The sequence below is a fragment of the Podarcis liolepis genome, assembly GCF_965112155.1.
Source record: "Podarcis liolepis genome assembly, chromosome: 4".
Classification (NCBI taxonomy): domain Eukaryota; kingdom Metazoa; phylum Chordata; class Lepidosauria; order Squamata; family Lacertidae; genus Podarcis; species Podarcis liolepis.
Window position 1 is genome coordinate 70,884,685 of NC_139558.1, and position 24,279 is coordinate 70,908,963.

The window sequence follows — 24,279 nt, forward strand, 5'->3', positions numbered from 1 at the left end:
CCATGAAGGGTTTCAACAATTTAAGCTACAATGTTAAAAGCAGTTTTAAACAAGTTACAATCACAATATAGGGTGAGTCATGCAAATATACATCTCAGGTGTCAAAAGGCCAGGATAAAGAAGTGTATCTTCAGTATGTGACAGAAACTGCATGATGAAGATATGAAGATGCAAGACGCACCTCTGTGTGGCCAATTTAACATTTCCACTGCCTCACCTGAATTGGGTGTGTTTGTTCAAGAGCCTTGCCTGTGTCCTGCCGCCACTGCAACTGAAATTCATCCAGTAACACAGGATCAAATGGGGCACTTTATCACTAGCTAGAACTTTCACAACATTAGCATCAAATCACAGCGTACATGAGTGAGCTTGTCCTCAAAGTGGTATACACATCATCACTTAGTAAATGCATCAAACTTGACATCATCAGCTGGGCCAAGTCGAAGTAGGCCATGAATCACTCAGAAAAGCTCTTATAAGAAGCATTGTAAGGACACAGTAGCCGTGGAGAAGTATTACTTCTTCACTGTCGTCACCGCCACAGAATAGGCTTGATAATGAGCTCTGAATTTTGTTAGGTCAGAGTCACAGTGAGTTTTGCTGCTTATATTTTGGCATTCTCCCTGCCTGCTTTTAGCTCTCAGTTACTTGAGGTAGCTGAACATGCTCTACCTAGCAGGAGAAGGCACTTGGGAGCCATCCTGTCAGCCACTTAAGTGGTATCTGCATTCCACAGAGTAACCTAGGAAATTAAGAGGAGTGCCCGTTATGCCAACCAGAGTTCTTCCAAGATCCCTCAGGAATGTGCTAAGTGTGTGATTTGTACTCCACAAGTTCATAGTTTGGACAGTTATTGAATGCAACAGCAGCTTCCCAGACAGCATATGCACATTGTGAAAACTTGACCCTACATTCCCATGATGTTAGATGAAAATGTAGTTCTGCAAGGCGAAGCCTAGTATTAATATGTATATTTTTAAAAATCGGACCTGGTTGTATGAGGCACTTGCCCATTTATCATTTACACACCTTAGAATACAACACTTGAAAATAGAAAAGCCACCGACATAGATATATATTGCATTCCACCAAATAAGATTACACAATGCAGTGTATTGAATGTTCATTTGTATACCTAGACTAATGAAGTATAGTTTCATGTACAGTAGTACCTCGGGTTACATACGCTTTGGGTTAAATACGCTTCAGGTCACAGACTCTGCTAACCCAGAAATAGTACCTCGGGTTAAGAACTTTGCTTCAGGATGAGAACAGAAAGTGTGTGGCAGTGGCGCAACAGCAGCGGGAGACCCCATTAGCTAAAGTGGTGCTTCAGGTTAAGAACAGTTTCAGGTTAAGAACGGACCTCCGGAACGAATTAAGTACTTAACCTGAGGTACCACTGTAATTGGAAACAGACATTACAGACCAAACATACCTAACTGAAGATAGTTAGATAAACTCTTTAGATAAACATAGCTGGTGTTGGGAAATGAACTCCTTATTCCTAAACATTTCCGTGATAAACATTAACTGGGATTTTAGAAGTTTTCCCCTCAGAAGACCATGGCTGCAGCTGGGGTTCTTTGGTTCTATTCCAAGGATGGATACATTATTATTTTTTTGCTCCAAGGGGCCAAATTCAAGAGGTGGGTGGGCCTGCCTAACTCTCAGTCACATATTGTCATTATTGCATGACAAGATGAACAGGTTGGTTGTCCCGCCGACCTGCCCAAAGCCCTTGCACTGTGTTCCCAGGTGCCTCACAGCCAGCTTGCTGTCAGGCTTTTAGAAACAGCAACACAAATGCTGTTGTGAGCCCTATGCTCAGCACTTCACAAAGCACAGGGGTAGCAAAGCCATTCTTTCTGCTCTCCCCTTTGGGGGATGGGGAGAAAGAAGCCAGCATTTAACGGGCATCTCATAGCCAATCTGTCACTCATCTGCATCCAACCCGGCAGGATTTAACCCATGAATTGGTGCCTGTTCCCTGCTGGAATTCAGCATTGCTCAACCTGCAGGAAATGCTGAATTCCCTGCCCTCCCACCATCCGCTGATGTCACAAGTGATGCCAACTCATGCAGTGCCAAATTGGACTCCCTGGTGGGCCAAGATTGGCCCATGGGCCAGAGGTTCCCCACCCCCTGCTCTAGTCCACAATGAACACAAAACAGTTCTCTTTATAAAATGCCACCATTAAAGCTTGCATAGTTAACTTTATCCATGCTTTAACTTACATAGGGTGTGATTCTTTAACTTGAACTAATTGTTTTCCATTATTGGTGGTCCTTCTGATCCCAGCCAAATTTCTTTTTTAAATGTTAACCAAATTGCTGCATGACATACTTATAGTCGTGTTGATATTTGTGTGGGCTACAATATTTGGAAGATTTCTACCACAATCTTCTAAAATATCCACGAGTTTCAACCAGCACTTCAAATAATGATGCAGTGTGAATTGTATCAATACTTTCAATTTAAGCGGAATTAAATGAAAATCTGTGTACTAAATCATGTCATAGTATAAACTGGAAAGTTTTTTATTGGATTTATAGTCTGTGTAATTAATAATATTCATGAGGAACTGTTCCACCTTTAACCTGAATTGAATAAAACACTTGTGGGTAGCATTTGTATTCTGTATTGTGTTGAGCGATTCAACACATAATGCACATTTTATATTCATTCCAGCTCATTTTATGGGCGATCAGAATCTGTTTAATTATTTGGCAGAATAGGAACCTTAAAATATGACAAATGAATCACTAATTTATCATGTGTAAAAATGATGGGAGTGGTCACACTCCAGATGTTCTGAGACTCTATGTTCCCCGTCCATGATATATGATAAGACAGTCCTTGCCCTTGGGTTTATAATCTGAGGGACACACCCCAATAGGAAAAAGGAATTTGGGGGGGCAGGGGGACAAACTCAAAACACTAGTTAATAGCTATAGAGCCCTTATAGTGGCCAGCTGAAAGGCAACCGTTCAAAGAGACACCAACCGTTACTGGTTTCTCAGCTATGTCAATAGAGCTGTACCCCAGTCTTCTCTCTCTTTCTGTCCCTCTAAATTTATTTTTATAATTCCCACGAATTATTACAAATTAAGCCAAATTACTTTAATACAATTTCTTAAAATCAGGTTTTCCGCTCCTATTGCAAATACAAGTCGATCATTTCCTCCCATAGCAGCAGCATTTCTTATTTAGTGTCCAGTTGTCATCCTTCACTTGGTCCAGGGGCGCCTCTTGATTAAAGCCAGTTGTTCAGATTAAGGAGGAACCATCCGCAAACCATGCCGGTAGTGGAGGATCATCCATAGCAGGGACACCCTCCCAGGTCACTCCCACTTTGCCTTTCAAGATGGCAGACACAGGATTGCATGGCATGCAAGATACTGTAAACTCCCCAGACTCCACTGGGGAGCATTGCGAGGATTTATGCCTCATAAATCCTCTCTTTCCCCTGCCTGAACTTCCTCTCAACCCCCAGAGGGCTCCGAAGAACATCCACCATTGATCATGGGTGTGGCCAGAAACCCCAATCTTCTCTCTTCTTTAGTCTAATGGAATGGCTGGTGCGATGAGGGAGGAGCCTGATTGGGCTAGTTTTTCAGGAGAGCTGATAGACAAGGTCCTGCAGTGCCATCTCTTCCTCTTCATTTACTGGAGAATGTGTTGGCCATGCCAGTTCCGGCTTCTTTCCAAAATATCAGCCATCTATCACCATAGAAATTGCTTTCATTGTTTTTTATGCTCTTTGTAAAATTGCACATTGTGTGGTGAAGACATAAAGCTTCACACTCCATAGTTGATATCCATGGAAGATACCGTATTTTTCACCCTATAGGACGCACTTTTTCCCCTCCAAAAATGAAGGGGAAATGTGTGTGCGTCCTATGGGGCGAATGCAGGCTTTCGCTGAAGCCTGGAGAGCGAGAGGGGTCGGTGCGCACCGACCCTTCTCGCTCTCCAGGCTTCAGGAGAGCCCCACCGCCAGCCCCACAAGCTCAGGGGACAGCGGGGAGGCACAGCGCGCCATCCCGCTATCTCCCGATGTGGTTTGGAGGCTGGCGGTGGGGAGAAGCCCGCTTCTCCCTGCCGCCAGCCCCGCAAGCTTGTGGGACAGCGCGGAGGCGCAGCGTGCCCAGACTTAGCTTCACTCAGCTCTCCGCAAGCCGTGGGAGCCCGACGCTGGGCTCCCACGCTTGCGGAGAGCTGCATGTTCTGGGGTCGGGGGAAGCTTGGGCTTCCCCAGCCCCGCGCCTGGGGGGGAAATAATTTTTTCCCCTTTATTCCCCCCCCCCAAAAAAATTAGGTGCGTCCTATGGGCCAGTGTGTCCTATAGGGCGAAAAATACGGTATTTAAACCCTAGCTTAGTTCTTGCACTGAAACCAGTGGGATTTAAGAAGCTTAATTTTGACTGATTGTGTCCTTTCTTTTTCTGCTGTTGGCTTCAGGCATGTATGACTAATTCTGCCACCAAATAAAATGGAAAATCATTTTGATCTTACCTATACAGAATTTAAATGGAACTGTGGGTTGTTTTGGTACATGGCGTTGTAACAGATTTCCAATTCCTTTCAGGTTTCATTGTGAGCTTTGATAACTATGTAAGATTGGTCCTTAGATTTAAAAAGGCAAGAAGCCAAATTTAGTCCCAATCTTGATTATCAGTGATCTGCTGTCTCATATTACCTTCTTCTTCATTAAGTGTAATCGTATGGTGCATTTAGGAAATAGTATGTGTAAAAATAAAAATGACATATGATGATTCAGGTTTGCTGCATACACTTCCCCAGCACCCTAACAAATTAAGCTAATTAATAAAAAATTCCACACAGAAACATTGGCTGTGAATAACTAAGAATGTTGGCTCTCGTTACATTTATTGAATATCAAATTGTGTTTTTCTTTTGATTTTCTTCTTGTGCAGATGGTTCACAAGCACCAGCCAGACCTCCTAAACCACTGCCCCGCCGGACTGCTCCAGAAATACACCATAGGAAGGCACATAACTCTGACCCATCTATAGAAAATGTTGATGCAAAAATTGCAAAACTTATGGGAGAAGGCTATTCCTTTGAAGAAGTGAAGCGGGCGCTTGAAATAGCCCAAAACAACCTTGATGTAGCACGGAGCATTCTAAGAGAATTTGCCTGCTTTCCTCCAACCATTTCCCCACGTCTCAATCTATAGCAGTGTGGAAAACCTTGCAGCAAGCCTGTCCTTCAGAAGTTTGTGAGTGTGAACATGAGAGCTAACATGCAAGTGCAACACTGCGTGCAAGAGAGAGATTATTCTCTAGACATTTTGAAAGAGTAGAGTTCCAGCAGTTTTTCAGGGAGGGGAAACTGCTCCTTTCAAGACATAAGTGGATTTGATCTTCTGTATTTTTGCTAGCCATACTTTTTTGAATCAGGGTTGAACTGACAAATAATTTAAAGAAGTTTACTTCCCATAAACTTTTAATCTGTGAAATGCATTTTCATGTTTACAAGGTGGTGAGTGACCATTTTCAAGCTGATAGTCCTCTTTTGTTCTTGTTCATATTTTCTACTCTTGTGTAGCATTTCCAACTGTTTTTGTACTGACTTGCCCCATCAACTATAAGTCACTTATTTCTTATCTCCATTTTTTCTTTTAAAGAAGCTTTAATCTCTTTTTCTTCTTCTTTTCTTTTGCATTTTAGCATCAAGCAAATGCAAGGGAAAATGTGGCCTTCACTACTGATTTTTCCCTACTGTTGTATCTTTGCTATTTAGAGAGAGAAAATTGAATGTGTAATACATTGTATTGTCTTTGGTCTGCCTCTTGGAGGGCATTTTGACTGCAACACAGTGGGCAGCTTTTCTTTGACATATGGCCGATAACTTTCAAGGTCTAGATGGCTTCAATTTTAAAATAAATTAAACGTTCACAATATTCAATTGCATTATATGATAGTTTCCCTGAAATGTAAATTGTACCTGGAACATATACTAAAAATCCATTCGTATGCATTTCAGATTAGCCCTTCATTCCATGATGAGCTTGATGAAAGGTGCCCATGTTCATGCCTTGAATATTATCAGGCATGCCAAATAGATCCATTGTGTCGAGTTATATTAGCAGTGACCAGGTAGATTGCACTCCTGGAAGGTGGGATCAGTTAATTTCCTGTGTGAAGAATTATTTGCTGGTTCATCACAGCTTTGGGGACAAATTCATATTAACACAGGTACTTTGAATCTTTGCCCTGTTGAATCCAAATGCATTTATTGTGGCACTATTTCTTTGAAGCTCACATTATTACCTTAAAAGCACATTCAGTGCCAAGATCAACGAATTGCGCAGGATTTTCCTTTTTGCAGATACCTTAAATATGTTTGCCTTGAGTTCCTAGTGGTGCCCCACACTGTGACGTTCCAAAGCACAGGCTGAATCAAGACCTTTGACTTCTTAAATGAAGTGTTATTGGTAAGCTCCAGGAAAAAAAACCACATGTGCTCTCATTCTTCCTTCTCTTGTCAACATTGAAGTCTCCCCCCTTTACTTTCACATACACTCCCTGACATTGTTTAGCCGGAATGGCAGGTGGTCAAATGAATACAAGCTGTGAGATGGGGAAAATGCATATTGTCTATTGCTCATGTAGCTGTTGTGAAGAATACAGTCTGAATACACTGACTGCTCTGATACCACAATTGTGTTCAGAGCAGGAATGAGGAAGGTGTGGCTCCACAAATGTTGCTGGACTGCAACTCCTTTCCTCCATAATCATTGGCCAAGTTGGCTTCGCCTTATGGAAGCTGGAGTTCAACAACGTCTACAGCAAGGGGTGGGGATCATTTTTCAACCCAAGGCCTACATTCTCTTGTGAGGAACCTTCTGGGATCCGCATACTTATGAGGAGTGGGGCAGCAGCAAAAGTGGTGAAGCAATGGATGTGACTCTTACCTTTGACTAATAGGCTACATTTCAGCCATGCAGACAGAAATTTATCTACACATCTGCATCCTTGATCAAGCATGACATGGTCACTGTTGAAGGCTACATTCCAGATGAGCACAAGCACTCAAGGAAGGCATGGAGCAGGTCCGGTGAGGGATGTGATCTGAGGGAGGAAGGGTCCAGGGAGAGTCCCAAGGCCAGACAGGGAGGCCTGAGGGTTCCTCACTCCTTTTCTAGATGTTCATAGGTTCCTTGCCCCTGGTTTAGAGCCAATATAAGGCACCCATCTCTTCAGCCCTACCACCATATGTGACATGCCCAACATCACCTGGCCTAGTGATTCAACATCCAATGAAGCTGTTGTGACTTTATAAAAACAGATGCAATCATTCAGAGGAACTCCTGTTCCTGATTGAATATAGACTAGTGGAAAAAAGTACTGCAAGGAGGGAATCAGGAACCAGGTCTCCAAAATTAAGGCTGTGATCCATTTTCCAGAAATCAGATTAGGCAAGATCAGGGACATCTCAGTTTGTGGTGCACATTCTCAGCCCTTTCCCTTGGGCCAGTTTTGAGAAGGTCTTTCACCTAGCAACTCATTGTCACAACACTACTTGATTTGATTTTGGCACTCTAGCTCATTTATGGTGACAAGTTTTAAATATAATTTATATTGGAATTCCAGTTTTTCATATCCTCTATTTTCTCCTAAAGATCTGATCGTATGACATACCCACTTCTAAACTATTCAAAATGTAATTCTGTGCAATCATACTTGACTATCTCTTTAGTCCTCATGAAGAGGACTTATCTATAAGTCCCGAAAAAGATCATTAAGACTGGTTTTGAGCCTTCTAATTAATAAGAACCTTGTTGATGTGCTGCTAAGTTAAAAAGCTTCAATTTTCCTACAGAAAACACAAGTTATATTCTGCCATTTTAAAAGATTAATATATTATGAAGAGGGAAAGGACTACTTGTCATAGCACAAGACCTTCATTGCAGTAGAGACCATTCTTTTTAGCATAGGTCAGTGGGTCCCAAACTGTTTGGGGGCACCACCCTCTGGGTTCCATAAACTCAGCCCCAGCGCCCTTCTACCCTACCTTATAAAAAGCATTATTCAAAATAGTGGTATGCACAACCCACAAAGGAAGAGAATAATACAATAAAATTCAAAACTAACGATTAATTGCACATTTATTCACAATCCAATTAAATTATTTAAAGTAAAAAAAAAAAAATTGATGCATTTGATCCAATGATGCCTGCTTTTCAAAGTCTGACAGTCATTTACACCTTCAGCATCCCCTTGCCTCTTAATGCCCATGCTAGGTAATTCCACCATCCCTTTGCGGGCAGTACTGCCCACTTTGGGAACCACTGGTATGGGTATTTAGGAAAAGCACTAATTCTACTCTCCTAAAGTGCACAGTGTGGTGTTTTGTGTTACTGGGATGACTTGGACTAATTCCAGTAGATGAAAGCTTGTGAAAGAATGTGTCAACGTACTCATAAACCAGGCTTCCTCAAACTCGGCCTTCAGATGTTTTGAGACTACAATTCCCATCATCCCTGACCACTGGTCCTGCTAGCTAGGGATCATGGTAGTTGGAGGCCAAAAACATATGGAGGGCCGAGGTTGAGGAAGCCTGTCATAAACTGTCCCAAGTCTGGTTCTAATGATTCTAGGATTCATAAAGTCTTTGAAGAAGCTACAAGGTCATCATATCCCAGTGAAGAATGTTCACACTAATGCCCACTCAAAGTCATCCCATGGATGACAGAATGGTCCTGAAAAGCATTCTTAATAGTATAGCCATGCAAAATTATCTCTCTGATGGTTTGGTTATTGCTCATGAATTAGCAGAATAATATGGCAAGAGTTCTGTTCTGAACAAGGTCTCTACATTACCACAGAAAAAGGGCTTGTTCATACAAATATTCACACATATTTAAGCACACTGTTGTGTTTGGTAGCACATAATTCTCAATGAATCAATTTCAGAGGTATTTAAGCTACTCATAATGGTGATCCTGTTCCTACATCGAAGACTCACTCAAGAGCTTTAATTAATCATTTCAACATAATGTCAGCTTTCTGCTAAAGAATTCTAAAATTGCTGACTCAGATGATGGGGCACATCGACAATGCAGACAATATGTAATGCAAGCAAACTCAACGTCTGTTAAATGAGTTGCCATTTTAATGCTTGATCAGTGTCCTCAAATAGCCAACTAGTCTTGTGCCAGGTTTGCTTAAATCCCATGTGTGTGCTTGAGGATTTTTCATAATGTGAATTTATTTGTACCAGAATCATATTTCCAGCTTGAAGCTTTACTTTGCACTGACCTGGTAAATATGTTAATTTGTGTCTTAAAAGCTTGACAAACTTGGAAGCAGATAAGTGTGTTTTTAATCAGGTACTGCCTGTTGACCTGGAACGTAGTGCTTCTAGGACTGGTTTCTTGAAAGGACTGCAATAGTTTTCATTTTTGAAGGTTTATCTTCTAAATAACTATTTTATCTGAAAAAAGCCTTTTTATAAACTTGTCTAATGTGGCAAACATAGTGACGTGATCAATTCCTATTTTATTCAACATTCTTTTTTCAATTCTGAATATTATGTAACCTCAAATTACTTTATCTGTTCTTGTAAGGTATTTTATAAAAATGTTAACAGAATCATACATTTTCTTGGAGTGTGTTTATTAACTTGTTTTACCCAAGCATCATGTCATTTCCACAGTTAACATGCAAATGGATGGATTTGATATTATTTATATGGACTTGTGAAGATTAACAATTTTTTAATAATATGTTGATATCCAGGAAACTTCTGTACCACTGACTTAATAATCATGTTCTCAAGTTCATGTGTGTGTGTTTGCATAGCAATTGTGAGTTTCCACTGGTCTTGCATAGGAATTGTTGTTCCTGTTATAGTTACAGTTATAGTCCTTGTATGTTGGGTGTATACACCATTTGCATAATAGGTTCCTTTTTTAAAAAAATGGTCACACTCCAAAGAGCGATGATAGACATACTTGAGGACTTCACATCATGGCATTTCCGCCTTTAAACAACAGACCACCATGCCATAACACAGACTACTTTTAAAAGGCGTATCAGTTTCAAAAGTGTCTTCCTTTGTGGCATGGGGGCCTATTTGAGAACTCAAGTTTCATGAGCAAAATAGGATTCGTTTTGTTTTATAAGACTGGGGATATGTAACAATAGTATGTTATAGTGTGTCTGGGACTACCTCATAAATTGTCTAGTGACAACTGTATATAGAATAACTGGCTTCTTTCTCTGAGAATGGGATCACTGATGAGATACAATTGTTTTATTCTCTTCTATTATCTGGTTCCTTCAGCATTGTAGCACTTCACTTTCTCTGTCCGAATCCTTGTAGGGATGTGATCTGTGTGTGTGGACTTCTTGCCCAGCCTAAATCACTTTGTATCCTTTTAGTCCCTGTCTTGGTGGCTGGCATTTCAGTTTTCTTAAGGAAAAGCTAGCACTCATTCTGGTTTCATCTTCAGAGGAGGTGTCCACTAGATAGCACTCTTAACACATACTACTTTTGGCTTAGAAGAGAGTTGGGTATTTCATCTTCTGTTAGCAATTAAAAGTTGAGTTGTAATAATACTTTGAAGCTATGGAAACAAGTATTTGAAACAACTCAGTTCATGGTTTTCAAGATCCCAATGTAATACAGAAATCAGACCCATTCTCTTAAGTTAGAACAAACTGCTAAGTCTTAATGCAAGATAAAGGGTTCTGCTGAAGCAAGGATACTTAAGTGATGGGGAACGATAAGCGATCATTTTAAAAAGGAATTGCATAATGCTCCTTTTGACACTTTTGAGAATGCTATGGAGCCAATGGAAGGCTATCAGTTGATATGGATGATGAGTAATGTACCAGGTGGAAAGTTGGCAATTTACACTTTAAACAAGTTACTGAAATGTGGGGCTTTCATGAGCCCACAGTAAAAATAAAATTGATAGCCCCAAACTCAATTCTTGAAGCAACTGTATGCTATACCTTGTTAGATTTGCTTGTAATACAGTGGTATCTCGGGTTACATACGTTTCAGGTTACATATGCTCCAGGTTACAGACACCTCTAACCCAGAAATATTACCTCGGGTTAAGAACTTTGCTTCAGGATGCAAACAGAGATTGTGCTCCGGCGGCGTGGCAGCAGCAGGAGGCCCCATTAGCTAAAGTGGTGCTTCAGGTTAAGAACAGTTTCAGGTTAAGAACGGACCTCCGGAACGAATTAAGTACTTAACCCGAGGTACCACTGTATTTGTCATGGGTTGTAATGTGAACTTTCTCCGTAAAATGGCAGGTCAGTGGTTGGCAGCTGTCATCCATGGCAGCCAACATTAGGAGATGCCAATGGTGCAGTTGTTGGAATCAGACTGAAGAAGTCATTTTTAATTCAGCAGATTTTCAAATGTGCCCTATGTATGATGTTCGTCATACAGGGAAATGTGGCTATCCACAACAATCAAATCAGAATGATCCACAATAAAACAAGAATTGTTTTCTAACATAAGCATTTTCCCCACTCATGCTTTCAAGGGTAGGTATTAGACCAAATGGAAAATCAATAGACTCTGAAGACTATTAGGTTGTCATGTATTAAGATGATTGAATGCGCATTTATCTTTCATGGGCCCCTCTAGTTGGGCCAGCTGAAGGGTGTCCGTGCTCTTTGCTCTCAGGACCTGTCGGATTGTCCTCCAAATCTTGGCTGTGTGCTCTGCATGAAGGCTAACCATGCCATACTTGGTGTCTATCACTGCTGCCTCGTGCACCATTATCTGTGCTGAGTCCCCCCCCCCTCCATGTTCACCACAAAGCTGTGGTTTTGTAGACAGACTAGGGTCTCTGTTATATCACTTGCAACTTGTTGAAGAGTGTCTGAGCAGATGTCCTGGTTCAAATACCGAATGACCCTCTTGCGATCCAGGATGGCCTTCCATTTTTACGCCTTCTTTGGAACCATTAACAAAATAGTAGCAGCCAGATCCGCGCTGTGGTTCTGCCACATGCTCTGTTGCCCTGATATCCAGCAAATGCTGGAGTGCCTGAAGCATCAGGAGCAAAGGGGGGAAATGGGGAAGGAGTAGCTGGTCAAACTCTAGCCTGTAACCCTGCTGGATGATGCTGAGCAACCACCGGTATGTAGTTGTGGCCACCTGTAACAGAGGAAGTGCTATATCTCCCTGCCCCACTTCCCTGGAAGCTGGTCGGAGTCAGGCCTGTTGCTGCCTCTTCTAGTAACTATCTTAAGGCCTGTTGAAGAAAGAGTTCTGGTTATTCTGGTTTCTGTTTGAGAAGAACCCCACCTGCCCACTCGGAGGGCTTCTAGGCCTTGGTATATATGTTGTTGAAGGAGCCTTTGTAGGCGCCAAAGGAGGAATAATTTCCCTCCTTACCCTTTCTCTCAATCCTTACTTCAGAGTTAACATGGTCTCTGCCAGGGTGTCTTCCAGCCCCTCCCCAAATTGCTTGTCTCCTTCAAAGGGGTCACTGGCCAGAATGGCGTTGGCATCTGCCTGCCATTGTTTAAGCCAGAGCTGTCTGCACTCTGCCATGGCCCTTGCTGAGAATGGATAGTGGGAACCCACACAGAAGCCCCTTCCTCCCTATGGAGAAGGAACTTATCACAGTCAGTATCAACATGCACTTAGCTCTGATGAGGCACTTAGTCTCAGTGAATCCAAAATTTGCAACTTAGCCTTGATGTAGATGCTGAACGTGATGAAACTTCATTCAAGTTGGTTTTAGTATGTGATAGTTCCTACCTTTGATTGTTCAGGCCAGTGCTACTCAAAGGGGTGGTCCGCAGACCAGTTCTAAGAAAATTTCACAGAAGGGAAGTTCACAGAAGGAAAATTTCCCTGGCTCCTACCAGTGGCGTAGCATGGGGGGGTGCAGGGGGGCCAGCCGCACCGGGCGCAACATCTGGGGGGGGCGCGCTCGCACTCTCAGCTCTCTGCCCCTACCTGGCTCACTCACTCTCACTCACTGCAGTGCTGGCTGTGCGAATCCGATCCAAGCCGCTGGGTCGCCGCCCACTGTGGAGGGGGTGGGTGCCAGGCGTGCGGTGCGGAGAGAGAGTGAGGGACTATCTGGGCGAGGGACAGTGCAGCGGCCGCCCAGCGCAGCGCTGAGCGTGGGAGAGAACCACACCAGACCAGACCAGACCAGACAGCAGCAAGAAGAAGCTGGCAGCGGCGGCAGGTTAGGGGTTAGGGGGCGCAAATTACTTGCCTTGCCCCGGGTGCTGACAACCCACGCTATGCCACTGGTTCCTACTTCCCTCTGTAGCTACCTGCACCCTCAAAAAGTCCTACCTGAATGTTCAGATAGCTTGAGAAGCACTAGTCTAGACCATTTCATCTGACAAAGTTAGGCCACAATCTACAAAAACGAAGACTGCAATAAAATGCTAGGCTGCAACAGGTTTTCCATTGTTTTTGTTGCAGTAGACTAACCAGGCCACTCTTCTAAAAACTTGTGTTGCATATGAATCGTGTACTGAATTTTGAAGTAAATATGTCTATCCGCACACTCAAAACTCGTGCCTGGCTCTGTGCTTTTGTGAAAGATGCCTGAGTAAAAGACGTATTGGCATCTGGACAGAGTAAGCTGTCTGTTTCATTTCGAGTTATTTGAAATGTTTGCCTTCAGCAGCGGTAGTCAATACCTAATATATATGGGGTAACACAATGGGAAAGAAGAAAGGCTGGACGGAACAAAAGCCCCGGCTCACCTATGCTATTGATTTCAGTCTGCATCCTCTCATTAGTTTCAGTTAAACATCTTGTCCCATGGCTCATATCATAAATTAAATCAACTGACTTAGAAGGAAAGCTGCAGCTCTGTCAACTGTCCCATAATGAAGAGTTCAACTGAGAGGTGAAGGCCGTGACATTCCTCTCATTGTCTCAAGAGCACAGGCATTACTATGTATTGCAAGGGCTTGGCTCTTCTTCAAGCAGACCTTGTCTCTTTCCCTTTCTTTGTGCTAAAGAGCTGGCCTTCCTTTTCAAGAGCTTTTTTTTTAAATTGAAGTTTCAAACTCCTTTCAGCTGCTGCACTCTTTTCTGAAAACACTGGTCCACAACCCCTCCTGACCAGTGTTTAAGGTTTCTCTTAAAAGGCTTGTGCAGGGGAAAAGGAAGCATTGTGGGGGCTGCAAAGTTCAAGAGGGTTAGATACTTTAAAAGATTTAAATGCATGCCTCTTGCATGCCTTTTGTTTAATTGCAAGTCTTCTGTTGTGACAATATTGCTTCAAGCACCTTCTAGATCAGTGGTTCCTTTTTTTGGCCATGCCCCACCTAAGCATCTCTAAAATCCTGGTGCCCCCCCCCCATGACATATAATTCACATGGAGAAAGCCTAAAAGGCCATTCACTATTAATAACTCATTCTCAAATTGCTCCCCTTAAAAATCAAATTGCCCCCCTGTGGGGCGTGTGCCCCATGTTGGGAACCTTAGATGGAAAATGTGATGTTGATGTAATTCTGTGTTCATAACCTCTACGGTCCTGTAAAGCACTCTGAACTGAATGAATCGCTCCTCACCAGCTTGCACCCTCAAACTGGCCAATATAACAAAAAACACACGGGAAGAAGAAAGTACACATGGATGTGTCTTATTTTCAGCATGATAAACAGATTTGTCTGGAGGATGAGGCAGTAACCAGCTTGCAGGTGAGTGCATCTGGCTAATCCTCAAATCAGATGATGGAGGAAGCGATGTTGATGGAGGGTTTCAGCCTAAGCCTAAGGGATGGTTCCCATATGAATGGTCAACACTTTGTGACTGAAGCATCAATGGCGACTTCTGTTATGTGTGGAAATTTTAATTTCTCACATTCCTTAAGCAAAGCTTCACCAACCTGTTGCCTTCCAGATGTTGTTGGACTACAACACACTGCTGGCTGGGGCTGATGGCCTTTATAGTCCCAACAACATCTGGAGGGCACCAGCTTGGTGAAAGCTTTTGTAAGCAGACCAAGGTTCTATTGAGGTGTTAAATTCACAGCATTACAAGGAAGAGAACCAGACACTGCCTTCTGGTCCTGTCATTGCTGCTTTGACTCCTGCCAGCTGCAGGACTCCAGATCACACAGAGAGCCTACACATCTCAGGTGGGTTTCCTTGTTGGAAGTATTCCCCCAATGTGCTTATGGTGCAGGATCATGGCAGGCCAGTAAGGGCCATTCCACAATATGTCCTCATGCAACGGGGTGATTTTAAATGCTTGAACAGGGCAATAGTGACGTCTAATGGAGCTGGTTGCAATGAATTTATTGTCAAGTGATCAGAAATCAAGTGATTTAGACATGCATATGAACCAACCATAGATTTCCTGCTTTGTCTAGCTAACTCTCATCTCAGAGTGCAAATCAATCCTAATGACATTATGCAGAGGTCCTATTCAGTTTCGTGTCTCAAACTGCATAGGACTTTAGCATAATGTCATTAGGATTGTATTATTAATTAATGTTGAAGCTTGTACTGATTACTCAGTGATTAGTGACATAATTGGAAATCTGTGTTTTGTAACAAATATCTTGCCCCGCAGCTACCTATTATATCTATGTTTTATGAAGCTTATGCCTTTCCCCTTCTGCTTTTTTTTTTTAAGCACCTGAAACCATGTAAAACTTTTTAATATATCTGAACAGCAGCAAAAGCAACAGGCAATAAAGGAGCACAAAATACGACCCCAAAAGACTTGCACGTTGATTTAAAATACTTTTAAAATAAAAAAGTTCTGGTCTGTACTGAACTTCATTAGAAAAAGTGGTCTGGTGATCTTCACTAGCAGGTGCAAATGCTCTGGTGCTTGTAGTCTATAGATCTCTGCTCTGCCTCGCCCATACTTTTGTGAACAATAAATAGTTCTGCTCATCTCCAATAAAAGGGTTAATATACTTAAATAAATGTGTTGTCTTGCCTTTCCATTTAAAAAATGGGGGAAAGCCCTGAAGCTAACTTTGCAACCAAAAAAGCAATATTAGGGTTATCAAAGAATAAAAATCACAAACAATAAAACAAGATGTTTCAATTTAGATGGAAAACAAACTAACAGAAAGATGCCACACGAAACCTGAATAAAAGAACCAATAAAAGTTTTAGTGGTATCTTCAGAGATATTAAAGCAGTTTAGAAATATTAAGCAACTGCTAAGCTGAAATGTACTGTAACTTCAATGGACTTGCTATCTATGCAGTCATACAAACCCACTAAAATAAACCGTTTGTGTATAATTTCAGAACTGGTGCCCAGCTTCTAGATTCAGCTTTGCAGTTTGATGCACAATATTAGCTTGTTGATGTTGCCTTTTTACAGTTTGGAACTCATTTCCTTCAGATATTCCCAGACTCCCCACTTCCCTGCTCTTTAAGGAGCATCTCAAAAGCATCCCATAGGTTTTATGTCCAACGTTAACTCAAGGACGTTCGCAGTAAGAAAATAAACTGGCTCTCTCTCCCTCCTGCAGCAGCTTGAAAAGCCTCCCTGGAGGTCAGGGGAACCTGAATGAATCGCCTGCCCTGTGGACCTGTGATTGGGTCCTGTTTGTGGGTATCCCACAGGAATCTGGATGGCCAACCTGAGAACTGGATGCTGAACTGAGATGGGCCTTTGGCCTGATCCTGCAAGCTGTGCTTATGTTCTTACATTACGGCTGTTGCTGTACTGTTTGCTCTACTTTAGTGCCTATCCTCTAAACCTATCCTGATGAATCTAAAGCCATGCAAGCCCTGTGGATGTGTGGAATGATTCCTCAATTGCCTTTAACTTTTGTGTTAAAAGCAAAACAAAGAGTTGATCAATTTTGTAAGTAACCAGCCAAATCCATCAGAACTGGACCAATAGTGACTTGAGCTTTGAGGTGGAACTGGGGATCTGTAAGGTTCTGGTTTTTGCAATTCTGGCCAGTACCGGAGAGAAAAAAACCCTCCCGAACTTGTACTGCCTCTACGTGCATCTCTTTGTGACAGACCACACATTGGCGTCTCTAGGCCACTTTATGTGCCATAAGACCTTTGAGCCCTTGTGACCAATAATTGCAAAAAGATTAAGTTTTTCCATACTTCTACATCCTTGGGAGTTCTTTTCTATTCTGCCCATTTTAAATGTAATCTCATGCTCTTTGGCTTGTGATTATTTTTGCTATTGATCCACTGTGGGAACGAAGCCCTGGCAGCCCAATTTCCTTTCAATATTCTCCCGTGAACGTGATTAATTTTGGTTGCACGGCTCTCCTGTCTCTGTGCTACTTTCAGGCTGTCATTCCTGTCAATGTGTGTTCACCCCCCTCCATCTTTCCTTTCTCTCCCCCTCCCTCCTCCTTGTGCCATCTCGTAATGGGGAGCTTTTATCCACCTGGTGTGCCCTCACTTTGAGTCTAATTGCCTGTGCCAATCACTTTTTTCTTTCTTTCTTTTGGAAAGGAGACTCCCAGATTGTCTAATTAACAGTGTTTGACCATTAAACTGAAAAAAGCAAAACAAATTAGAGATCAGCTTAGAAGAAGACAAATGAGCGGAGGGAGGTGTAGGGAAGGATGGGGAGAATTTGCACCACGAGTGAAGATAAATGATTTTTAAAAAATCCCAAATATGAGTCCAAGGGAAAAAAAGATTTATAGGCTTCTCAAGATCTGAGAGAGGGAAGTTAATGACTGGCAAGTGGTGCTGCTAGTGCAGACGAGTGAGCGGCTTAGATTTTCTTTTCGTCCTGTGAAAGGAAGCAAGTCCTTGAGACATAAATTTCTACATGGGTCGATCAAACTGAAAGTTGCCAAATATGAGATCAGCTCTTCCCCGGTTGTGTTTAACAATATAAAAGCAAGATAAAAAAATTTAAACTGATGCTGGATAGCTCAGCTGGTAAAGCATGAGACTCTTAATCTCGGGGTTATGGGTTTAAGCCCCACTTGGGGGAAAAGATGGTCCTTGTGGTCCCTTCAAATTCTACAGTTCTATGATTGGGGCTTTATAAAATAATAGGCATGTGTTTTGCACAAGTGTTTCACTGGGTGAAATGAGTCCTTTAGTCCTGTGTACTGAACAGGCACATCCTTCAAGGAATGGCCACTGGGATGTCTTAAGAGCATCACTCCTCTTGTACCAAGCACCCCTTCTCCATCCAATTGCACACAAATAAAAACATGAGAAACGATCACAGTTGAATTCTGTACCACCTTGGGAGAGCCAGCCCTGAATGTAAACGAGGCAAAATGCTTTCGTTGATGTGCTTCCATTCCTTCCCATCTCCCAACAAATAGCTTTGCATTAGTCATCATAATAATGATAAGTAAAGTTGCTGTTTAAAATCTGAGATATGTCAAAGTGTTAAACTCGGGTTTTTAAGCTGTCGTGCTTGACAGATTAATTACAAGGGCTGGGGATGGCAAGTCAGGAAAGAGATGCCATACCCTTTCTTTCTATCTTTCATTTTAGGAAAGCTCCCTTGTAATGCAAGATGCATCGTGCCATAACGTAACTTTTCTAATCAGAATGTGTGTTAATTTGGAGAGATGAATCCTAAATCCTTTTAAACCTTCTGAGATTTGCTGTAAATAGAATGAGTGTATAATACTTTGTTTACCAAACTAGCTATCATGCCACATTTGAAGAAGGATTTGTTTACAAGAAGGCTTAATTTCAAAATGAAAAGCACATCCCTCTGGTCGTTTGGGGAAGAGGGGGAAAAACGTGTTGCAATTGCAACCCTGCTTTCAAATAGTGTCCATATTGACAGTGGGGTGTGGAAGGGAAGCTACACACTCGCTTTATGAACACACAGACTCCCTGTTCCTTTAATCTAGAAATTCATGGCATGATTTGATGCTCAATTGGAGCAAATTTGCAAAATCATTTAGGATCAAATTGTTGACTGTTAGCTTCATGCTAATTTGCAGCAGTTGAGGTTGTGGCTCATAAGCTCTGAGAGAGTGCTGTTCTCCTGCTCTCTTAGCAATGTTTAATGAGTTATTGCTACGATTTGATTTTGTCATTTAAATGTTCAAATGAGTTGAATGAAGATCTCGTGCTCCTGGATCATTGCAACTGTTCATAATCCAGTGTGTGGTATTTGGCACGCTACAACACTCTGTGCCCAGGCAATTATCTACCTGCACTTGAAAAAGAGAGAAAGCAATACGTATGAAAGCTGGCTACCTTGGCAAAGGCTTCCTGGATATTTTTATAGTTAACTTTTCGAAGAATTCTGTGTAGTTCCATAAAAATGTAGCTTTTTGTCTGAAAGTAAACTGATAACACTTGCGCACATGTGACTATAGGATACTTAATCATGGTTACATTTTGTATAAAGCATACATGATTGATTCCTTTCGCCAAGCATGGGAGAAATGTTAAGCATATACGGAGCCTGATATCTTCAAGGTTCCATAAAAGGATACACCTTTTGAGGGTTAACTATTGTTTTATGGGGAAGGACATACAGGGAAGTAGCCAAACAAGAACTGAGCATCTTCAGTGAGCATTTCATGGGCGAGGGAGGAAGAATGAAACACTGTGTCCTGGAAGGGGGATGCCTATCTATCTATCTATCTATCTATCTATCTATCTATCTATCTATCTGGCAACATTTTGTAGCAGGACTCACTTGCTGATTTTCATTTGAAACAAAGATGAAGCAGCTTGCCTTGACGATCCCCTTTTCCCCAAGTTGCTAAGCAACAGATTGAGTCGGCAGTCATCGACAAGCAACTGGGCTAGTGAGAAGGGGGACTGAGAAGGAGGAGGAGGAGGAGGCTTCTGATTGTGCCAGGGACAGGGCATAATTCCAAAAGTGGACGAGAGAAGTCTGGGGGGACTGCTCTGAGAGGAGTGCTGAGGAAATCTGCATGGGACAGAATCTGAAAGATAAGTGCTAGCTGCCTAAGATAGAGAGGGTCGTCAGGAGCACCACAGGTATCTAACCCCGGTGGTGAAGTGCAGTCTGCTGGGTTTCGGATGTTATTGATGTTATTGGCCTTTATTGGCATAAGTTTAAACAATAAAACCATACAAAGTCATGTAAATACATTAATAATCCAAAGACATGCAATATAGAAAAGACTGGATAGCCACCACTGAATAAATCAGGCAATTTTAGCTTTAGCTTTAAAGATCTCTGCTAGATACCCCGAAACAATCTTCTTTGTTCCGGGCGTATCATCCTTCAACAAATATTGGATTACAGACTCTTTGTAAATCCGTGGTGTTTTTTTAAAGCTGTAAGGGAGATCTTTGTGAAGGGTGTCGAGAAGAGGGCAGTCCAAAAACAAGTGATGTATTGTACCTGGTGTTTTCTTATTACAGGAGCGGACTATGTTCCGGAAGGGCTTTTTTGTGTGGTTTTTTTTTGAAACCTTCTGAACAAAACAGATGAGGGGAATGCGTTTAGACGAGCTAGTGCAAAAGCTATGTGATGGAGTATATAAATTATAAAAGTAATTAGGCATTATTCCATGGTGGGGCTGCAATCCTAAGTAAGCAGATGAACATGCAAAAGGCTGGGAGGGGTAGAGCTTTTGGATCTCATGGTCTAGCAGTCTCTGCTTGATGAGGGAGAAAATTTGTGACCATTCCTATAGAAGAAGGGAATCTATTGGAATCCCTATATTCCTGAGTTTGAGGGCAACATGAGAAAACCATGTAAAATTATGTATATTTCTCAACAAAGAGGTCTGTATTAAAGTGAATTTTTAACAAGTATTTGGCAGTCATAATCCAGCCCCTAGATTCTAAGAGATGCTGGCCTAACTCTGCACATATAGCCAGATAGAAGAAACATTTTGGAACTCCCATGGTTTGTCGGAAGAAGGATGCCTGCACACCCTTAACTTTGTTGTTAAAGTCAGTTATCCATAAGGGAATCCCATAAAGCAGTTGCAAAAGTTTTTTTGTGCTATAGGTCCTAACCTAACCACTGCAGGCACATTCTGGTTACCATAAAAAAATAGAATCATTTAATTCTTTCTGCAGAGCATTTAGCTGAATTGGTTATCCTGTTACGATGGGTCACCCATTTTAGATTGTAATAAAAGGTGATCCCTAAGTATTTAAAGCTTTTAACTTGTTCGATTTCTTGATCACAATACACCATTTAGATCAGGTTTCCTCAAAATTGGCAGTCCAGATGTTTTGAGACTACAATTCCCAGCATCCCTGACCATAGCTAGGGATCATGGGAGTTGTAGGCCAAAAACATCTGGAGGGCCGAGGCTGAGGAAGCCTGGTTTAGATGGATGCCAACTCTTTAAAAATACCAAGATCTTGGATTTTTAGTAATTGCTCGGTGATTTCCTTGGCAGTAATGAAAGAATGCTTTTAGAAACCTTTGGAGCCCAACTCTGGTGCAGGAGAGGAAAGTGTCATCTGCATATAAAAGAATGGCCACTGCCTTAGGCCCTAACCTAGGAGGGTGGCCATTCACAACGAGTAGATGTTGTTTCATATCTTTCAAAAATAGATTAAATAGATGTGGGGTCAAGAATACAGCCTTGTTTGGTGCCTGCTGGGAACTTTACTGGTACTAATATAAAGTGGAATTGTTGTTATATTTTGGTGACAGTTCTTTGTTATAGATTCTACTTTCATTAATCCCAATTTGATACTTATGTGTAGCATTGTCGTGTTGGTGTGTGGGTGGGTGTTGCTCGATTTCTCCTCTCCTCAATCTGTTACAAATAGCCCACGTTCCTTTTTTTTATGTACAGCGGTACCTTGGGTTAAGAACATAATTCGTTCTGGAGGTCCGTTCTTAACCTGAAACTGTTCTTAACCTGAGGTACCACTTTAGCTAATGGGGCCTCCTGCTGCCACTGCGCCGCTGCTGCACGATTTCTGTTCTCATCCTGAAGCAAAATTCTTAACCCGAGATACTATTTCTGGGTTAGTGGAGTCTGTAACCTGAAGCGTATGTAACCTGAAGCGTCTGTAACCCGAGGTACCACTGTATATAACTTTCTTCTCCTGTTTTGCAAATTTTGGATGCTTAGGTAATTGCTCTTAAGGAATATAACCTTGGCCACAGGATCCAGGTTGCAAGGAAGTCTGTTATATTTGTAATGTAACCTGGCCTTCACAAGCCACAATAGCAACAGCTGAGGATACATATGGAATATTTAGTCACTTTTCTTGTCGAAGAATATCATTGCCACACTGTCTACACTGGTGGGCCAAAATCTGCTTGCAGTCCAACCTACTTTGTGCCACCTTTTCCAAAGGTCTCAGTTGACATGCTGCTGCTTGGGCCCTCTAAAACCTGGGAGTGAAGAACTATCTCCCTCCTAGGCAGAGCTCCAAAGAAACTATCACCCAATCCCACTTAAACTTGCAGCACTATTAACATTTAGTACAACCTGTTGTTAGCAGCTCTGAGTCTGTGGAATGTAGCAGAATATAAATAATATAAAATTTAATTATAATAAAAGCCACATGGGTTTCTGTGCCTTTAAAACTTGCATAGGTGGGGAAATCAGACCAGCTGCAACTTCTCCCATCACTGCAGTTTTTATGGGGAAATCCCATAATCTGGATCAAAGAGAAATAACTCAAAGACCACTCGGGCTTGTAATGAATACAGACAGTGTTTTGTTAAAAGCAAATACAATCGATACTTGTGGATACACAATTTCACAGTTCTTGCCAGAGTTATTGGAGACTGATGGGAGGAGGGCAATCAAAATCAGCCCTGTTGCCAGGCATCCCTGGGGAAGAGTCTGATTAACCATAGATTGATTCAATACATTAAGGATACAGGATGCAAAGGGGGAGCAGATAGACGCAAAAGCAGCATGGATCAAAATGACATCTTTAGTGTGGCCATAGGCTTATATGGAATACTACTATGTTCTGCAACAAAATGTTGTAGGGTGGTGTGTTCCTGTTCAGCTTTACAGCTAATCCATCAGTGCTGCCTTCTAGGACACTATTCAATTCACTCTATATTTCTCTCTTGACAGGCTCAGCCCCTCACACCACTTCTTCTTCTTCTTCTTCTTCTTCTTCTTCTTCTTCTTCTTCTTCTTCTTCTTCTTCTTCTTCTTCTTCTTCTTCTTCTTCTTCTTCTTCTTCTCCTCCTCCTCCTCCTCCTCCTCCCCCTCCTCCTCCTCCTCCTCCTCCATTTTGCACTTCCCCAAAACCAGCTGACCACTCTCTCTTGTGCCATTTTGGCTATGTAAGGAGCAGAATTTGGAACACTGAGTTTGCTTTTAGTAGATACAATGCCATTGTGTAGGCTGCCCTGAGAAAAGGTGCAAAATGCAGTAGACTAGAGAGTGAGCTAGATAAAGGCACTAAATTATTGAGAATTATTAAGCCATCTATCTTTGAAAAAAAACCCTGTTCAGGCCTTATGCCCAAGCAAGATGTAGCACTCTAGCTAGGAGCCTGAGGCCCTGCCCCCAAAGGCTGCATATACTTGAACAAGGAACGAGCTGTGTAAGGAGCCTTGGGCAGCACATGGCACCCATTTCATCAACATCTGTGTCTGCTGAGCCCCTAACTTTCCTGCTTCTAAAGTCTGGAGGGGGCGTCTGTGCACATTCATTTCAACATGAGTAGAATTTGCTGCACGATTGGGAAGCTTCTTTTATCTGGGTTTCTGGTTGCAGGGAGAGTTCTACTCTCATTCAAGTGGAAGTGGGTAGAAAGCATTGGGGACAGTGAGGCTGATTTGCATGGCATACCCCGTCTCACTCCCATTGTGGATATTTCCTGTTCCTGTATGGAGCTCGAGTGACGACGATTGGTAAGTTGGAGGTTGTAACCTGGTAGGGACCCAAAGTCACTTTCCTAATAGAGAGGAAGCTTCACAGCCCCATTTTTGTGCCCCATTTCATTGCCCTGTGTGGTGTAGTGGTTAAGAGCGGTAGACTCGTAATCTGGGGAACCGGGTTCGCGTCTCCGCTCCTCCACATGCAGCTGCTGGGTGACCTTGGGCTAGTCACACTTCTCTGAAGTCTCCCAGCCTCACTCATCTCACAGAGTGTTTGTTGTGGGGGAGGAAGGGAAATGAGATTGTTAGCCACTTTGAGACTCCTTAGGGTAGTGATAAAGCGGGATATCAAATCCAAGCTCCTCTTCTGCACTTCCAAGGCCTAATCCATTCTCTTCTTCCTGTCGCTCCAAACCACCTACTTGCAAATGTGGTACTTCCTTTTCCTACAATCTTTTTAATAACTGAATTTAACATAGCCCATTTTTAAGTTTCTATATTTTTAACAATTTTTTTCTTTGTCATCTGTCACCACTTACAAACAGCAAAGGCCTCGTCTGAGC

General features: G+C 42.2%; 1 protein-coding gene across 2 annotated transcripts in view; it reads left to right on the plus strand.

Moving 5' to 3' along the window:
• CBLB (Cbl proto-oncogene B) overlaps positions 1-9,624 on the plus strand; it is a 59,991-nt gene extending 50,367 nt beyond the window's left edge. For both annotated transcript variants that reach the window (XM_083498581.1, XM_083498582.1), the window contains exon 19: positions 4,942-9,624. In XM_083498581.1, the coding sequence (XP_083354707.1) occupies positions 4,942-5,204 (263 nt within the window). In that variant the 3' untranslated portion in view covers positions 5,205-9,624. The remainder of the gene's footprint in view (positions 1-4,941) is intronic.
• Positions 9,625-24,279: the final 14,655 nt, after the last annotated feature.